This window comes from Meleagris gallopavo, chromosome 2, assembly GCF_000146605.3.
Source record: "Meleagris gallopavo isolate NT-WF06-2002-E0010 breed Aviagen turkey brand Nicholas breeding stock chromosome 2, Turkey_5.1, whole genome shotgun sequence".
Lineage (NCBI taxonomy): Eukaryota > Metazoa > Chordata > Aves > Galliformes > Phasianidae > Meleagris > Meleagris gallopavo.
Genome location: NC_015012.2, coordinates 83922803 through 83928536, shown reverse-complemented (window position 1 = coordinate 83928536; position 5734 = coordinate 83922803). Strand labels below are relative to the sequence as shown.

General features: G+C 63.2%; 1 protein-coding gene across 4 annotated transcripts in view; it reads left to right on the top strand.

The window, feature by feature from the left end:
• The window catches only part of LOC100544373 (arf-GAP with GTPase, ANK repeat and PH domain-containing protein 3), a 33717-nt gene that overhangs the window by 2987 nt on the left and 24996 nt on the right, over window positions 1-5734 (top strand). For all 4 annotated transcript variants that reach the window (XM_019613195.1, XM_019613194.1, XM_019613193.1 and 1 more), the window contains exon 2: window positions 1071-1236. In XM_019613195.1, coding sequence (XP_019468740.1) covers window positions 1071-1236 — 166 coding nt within the window. The remainder of the gene's footprint in view (window positions 1-1070; window positions 1237-5734) is intronic.

The following is a 5734-nucleotide window of genomic DNA, read 5'->3' as shown; positions in this document are numbered from 1 at the left end:
GGTCGGGGGCCGGGAGCTGCACCACCCCGTCGGAGGGCAGCGGCTGCGCCTCGCTGGCTGCGCTCGTCTGCCGAGCTCTGGAGCGGCGGCTCATGCAGCACCCGTCAGGTCCAACCCCTCGGCGACCTCCTTGTGAACTGGAGCGAGCCCCGAGCTCCGCAGCTCGGCCCACACGGCTGCTGCCTCTCGTTGCCCATCGTGGAGAAAGGTGCTGGGGCTGCCCCGCAAGCCCGGACGACCCAGAGCCGGGTCGGGGCTGGCGCTCCTGGGCTCTGCGAGCACCACAGGCTCAGCGCTTTCCTTTTGTGCGGCCCCAGGGAAGCACGGCTGGCTGCAGCGCGGCAGGATGGGACGGGAGTGCCGGCTCCCAGCACGGCTGAAGGTGGGCGCTGCTGGGAGGGCGGAGTGATGCTCGAGGTCCGCATGCAGTCTGGAGCTGTGCAGTGCTGTGCCGGCAGTGGGGGGAGCGCCGAGTGTGGAGCGACTCAGAGCCTCAGAGGTGCAGTGCGGAGGGGTGCTGTGCTGAGCTGAGCCGCTCTGGGCTCGAGTCACGCCAGCGGGGAGCTGAGCTGGAGTTCCCACACGGCATTACCCACACCAGGCTGTGCTGCGTTGTCATCTGCTGCACCTGAGCGCTGTGACCAGAAGGGCAGCGGATGCAGGAGCTGGGATCTGCCTGCTGCCTGCGTGCCCCTCTGCCCCGTCTGTCCCCACCCCCAGGCAGGACTGTACAGAGAGATCCTCACGGCACGCCAGCTCGACCTGCTCTCGCTGTGCACTGGGGGCAGGACCCGGCACTCCTAGGGGTCGGAGCAGCATCCAGGCCCTCCATCCACTTCCCAGGCTGCCTGCAGGCCGTGGGCACCAGCACTGGGGTGGCTGTGGGCCGTGGGACGTCTGCCCCCGAGCTCGGCTCGGTGCCCCTGTGCGGGCTGGGCACCGGTCACCCCCAGGGGCTGCTGTCAGCCACGAGCGTGGGGGGATCCAGACGTTGGTTGGATGGAGTGAATGAGAGAGGGGCTGAGAGCGACGGGCCGGGTCGTGGCTGATCTGTACCATCTCTGCCATAGGACTACATGCAGAACGTGCACGGGAAGGAGATCGACCTGCTGAGAACCACAGTGAAGGTGCCTGGCAAGCGGCTGCCCAGGGCTACGGCGGCAGCGCCCGGCGCGAGCCCCAAAGCCAACGGGCTGGCAAAGGAGCGGAGCAGCACACAGCTGGCAGCCAGCACGGGTAGGTGGTGGTGTTGTGTCGTCTCTGCACGGCTTTGGCTCTGCCTGCAATGACATCCTTGTAGGTAAGCATAGGAGTGGGAGACCGAGCGGACGGCGAGGTGCATTGGGAGCTGCTGGCAGAGCTCTGGGTGCCCAGCGGCGCAGTGTGGTTGGAGGTCTGTGGCCAGCAGTGTTCCCCAGGGGTCGGTGTTGGGTACGGTGTTGTTCGACATCATCATTGGTGACCGGGATGAAGGGATGGAGTCCATCCTCAGCAAGTTTGGTGATGGCACAAAGCTGGGAGGAGCGGCTGACACACCTGAAGGCCGCGCTGCCATTCAGCGAGACCTGGACAGGCTGAGAGCTGTGTGGAGAGGAATCTTACGGGGTTCAGCAAGGACGGTGCGAGGTCCTACACCACAGCATTAGTACAGGATGGGGCTGAGCTGCTGGAAAGGAGCTCTGCAGAGAAGGACCTGGAGATCCTGGTGACCAGCAATTGACCAGTGGTTGATGCCAGGCTGACTGTGAGCCAGCAGCGCGTCCTCACCTCGTGCCTTCCCTCTAGGGGGGCTGGACTAGAAGGTCTCAGGAGGTCTCTTCCAGCCCTCAGGGCTCTGTGCCTCCAGGGTGCTGTTGGGGTGGTGGGGGCTGTGCTGCCCTTCCTGCAGCACGTGGGCAGCACCTGGCTCTGCTGAGCAGCAGCGGGAGCTGCTCCTGTCTTTTAGTGCTCTGAATGCCTTGGGTGTGTGCTGCTGTCTCTGGGTAACCCCCAGGTGGCTGCTGCTGGGCTCTAAGTATGGCATGAGTTGCATGAGCTGCTGTGTACGGAGGCAGCTGCTGCAACATAAAGTGGTGGAAAACTCTGCCAGCGATGTTTCTTGATCGTGGAAAGCTTGTTCTGCTCCTGTCCGCTTCTGTGGCTCCTTTTCCTTCTTATTTTTTCCTGCAGCCATAGGATCCCAGGGGGCTGCCCTGGGATTACTGTCACTGTGCAGCAGCCACCACACGTGGGGCTGGGAGGGTCCAGGGGGGCTCAGTGCCAGCTCTTGTGGTCAGCAGCACCCAGGACAGGCATTGCTGTGGAGCAGTGAACCCTCCTCACCCACTGCAGGTTGCGCTGCGGTGATTTTTGACCAAGGATGTGTACCTGGAGGTTCTGCCTGTAGTCTGCCTCTGCTCTTTGCTGTTTGCTGCTACTTCTTCACCACCACTGCCATGCACCCCCAGCATGCAGGAGCACTGCGGCAGCTCTGTCCCTGCACAGCACTGCTGAGATGTGTTTGCAGGGTGCTCGGTGTGATGTCTGCACCCACAGCTACCAGAGCTGTGAGGAGGGTTCAGGCAAAGCACAGAACGGCTCCCGTGGTGAATCCTGCAGCACATACCCCCCCCGCTCCCAGCAGCCGTCCTGCCCTCCTGTGCTCACAGCTGGGATGTGGGCTGGGACGTGGGTTGGGACGTGGGTTGGGACGTGGGTTGAGATGTGGGTTGTTCCTGGTCACTGCTGCCTGGAGCCCTGCGTGGGGCCTCGGCCTCACCTGCAGCATGAGGAGAGCAGCACAGGGCTGTGGTTGGAGCTGCAGCTCCCTGGCAGGGAGTGTGACTCAGTGCTGACGCCGTGTGTCAGGAGGGTGGTGGGCTTAGTGCTGCTTGGAGCCTTGAACACCGGATCAGATATCTTCCTACGAGAGATGCTTTGGTCCCTTTGTGCTGCTGTGTGCGTGCCGGGCTGATGCTGCGTGGGTGCTGCGGGCTGTGCTGACATCAGATCAGTGAATGTGGGATCCCCATTCACACACTGCCTTCGCTCTGCGCCCCTGCACAGCACAGCATGTCCCCCAGCACCGTGTCCCCATAGTGCCGTATCCCAGCAGCGCACAGCACCGGGGCTGGGGCAGCAGCTTCAGGTGTGCGTTGGCTCTGCGCAGCCGTGTGGTGCTGCACACAAACACAAACAGCACGGCGGTGGGGCACTCAGTGGGGCTCTGCTCAGCCTGCTCTGGTGCAGCTGGGTGGAAGAGCTCCGCCGTGCTGCCAGCTGCTCCCCGGCACCGCGTCCCCCTGCCCCTCTCTGGGCAGTGCAGCCCCCGGCGGCGCCGTGCCCGTGGCCACCTCCAGGGCTGTGCTCTGCAGGCGGGGGTCTGCTCTCCCCCAGCGGCGCAGCATGGCGAGGTCAGAGCTGCTCTCTGCGGCCACTGAGAGCTGTGCCACCGTCCTCATGGGGACGAGAGGAGCGTGGGGAGAGGGGAGGAGGGGGAACAAAGATGGAGAACTCTCAGTGTGCCCAGAGGTGTGCGGGCAGCACATAGGGCTGCTGGGGCTCCGGCCGGGCTCCGGTGTGGGGCAGACGCAGCGCAGAGCTGAGTGAAGGGATGGAGAGCTGCTGGTACGGCAACTGCTGGGCTCGGGGATGGCCGTGCCCAGTAACGCACTGCTCACATCGCACGTTCCCTGCACAAGCACTGCTTCAGAGGCACAACGTCACGCTGCTGCTGTTGGTATTGGGATCTTCTGCCCATGTCTGCCTCCGCTTTGTGTTTCGCCGCAGAGGTGCAGAAGCGTGAAGTCCCGGAATCACAGAACATCCCGGGTTGGAGGGACCCGTAGGGATCGTTGGCTCGCGTTCGGTGCTGAAGCAGCTCATCCCTGGGGGTGTAACTCCTCTGACACGTGGTGCAAAGCTTGGCTCCCGGCCAGAACTCTCTCCTCAGTTAAAAATGGTTTCGTATGGTTGCTGTTTCGTTCACCTCCTTGTGCCCCGGGCGTCCATCAGGGTGTGATCAGAGCTGTTGCAAGTTGCTCCTTGAGAACTGGATGCCCCCAGGCTGTGCTGGCAGGGCGGCCTCTGCTTCGCTCTGCTTGTTTGCCCTTCACTGTGCAATGTAGTGCCCTCCTGGCTTCGGTTCCTCCATGCACTTGTATCGGTGAGGGCCAGCCAGGGCATTGCGGGAGCTGAGAGCTGAGTGCAGTCCCACTGCTGGCTGAGTGGGCTGAGCCAGAGCTGGGACACGGAGCTGGGCAGCAACGCAGCTCTGCAGCTGGGTGCTGGGCAGGGCAGAGCAGGGTGCTGCAGGATGCTGTGATGCTGTGGGGTACTGCGGGGTGCTGCAGAGCTGTGCGGAGTCCTGGGAGATCCACAGGTGCATGGGGAAGGAGGGACAGCTTCCTTCCCACGCATCCAGGGAGGGATCTCTCATCCCTGAGATGGGAATGTGTTGGGACTCACGTGCGTGAGGGCCAGCAGCCCATGGTGTCAGTGGTGAGCAGGTTTAGACAGTCCGTGGTTGTTAGCATTCATGAAATGTTATCCTTAATATAACAAACAGTCCAAGAAGTGTTTTGAGTCTCAGAGGTGCCATTTCTTCAGCGTGCTGCTGATGTCACATGGATACAGAGCAGGTCTCTGTAGTGGGGCTGAGTGTCTGCACGTTTGTAGTGGGGTCGGGTGTCTGCCATGGGGTCCGGTGCCTGCACTGGGGCCAGGTGTGTGCAGAGGGTGTTGTTGGTCGGCTCCCTTTGGGGCTGCAGCTGCTAGAGATGGACTGGGGCTCATACGGTGCGTGCTGAGGCAGTGTTATGTAGGCATGCTCACCCTTTGTGATGATTCCTTCTGGATGCGGAGGGAGAAATCAGATGTTTCAGTGTCACGTGGTGAGGGCTGCGGAGACCCCTGAAGTGTCACAGGGAAAAGACAAGGGTGTGCTGCTCCTCTGAGGGGTTCAGGAGGGTTCTCAGCAGTGCCTGCCGGGTGGGGAGCGGGGCTGTGCTGCTGGGCTGGGAGCTGTGCTGCCCAGGGTAGCGTGGGGATGCAGCGCACAGAGCCCAGCAGGGCTCCTGCAGTCAGGGACAAGCAGTGCTCACAGAGCTGCCTGCGTGGTGCAAACCCAGCAGCATCTGGGCCGGGGGCACCAGCAGGACGGGCACTTCTCACCTGGGAATGCATTCTGAGTGTAAAGGGCTGCGTGTGTGGGCTTTGGTGATGTATCCCTCGTCGTGTGGCAGCACAGGTTTGGGTGTCTCCTCCTCCAGGATCACAGCTGTGCTCTCGCTGTGGGTCAGCTGCTCACCCCTTCTGCTTCGGTGCCCCATCAGTGCGTGTTTCGAGCTGGAAGGACGAAGGCACTCGGATGGGATGGAAGGATCCCAGGGATCGTGTCCATCGCCTTGGGCCTGGTCTGAGCACAGCTGCAGCCCCGGGTTGTTGCTTTGCAGAGGGGCCCTTCTCCCAGCACGGGGGGATGCACAGAGGCCTCTGCTGGAGGACGTGGGCTGTGCTGTGTGCATCCCTGCACGCTTACCGTGGGCGCCTGCAGAGCCCGCGAGCCTGCTCCTTGCTGCTCGGCGCCTCAGTGAGCAGCCAGGAGAGAAAGGGGAGGACGGAGGCACTCCTCGCCTCCTCCTCCTCGTGCGCGGTTGCTCCTGGAGCCGGGAAGCTGTGAGCACTCGGTGCTGGTGGCGGTGCCGCTCAGGGCGCGTGTCGGCGCCGGGTCCCCGCTCGCCCCCGGTGCCGGCAG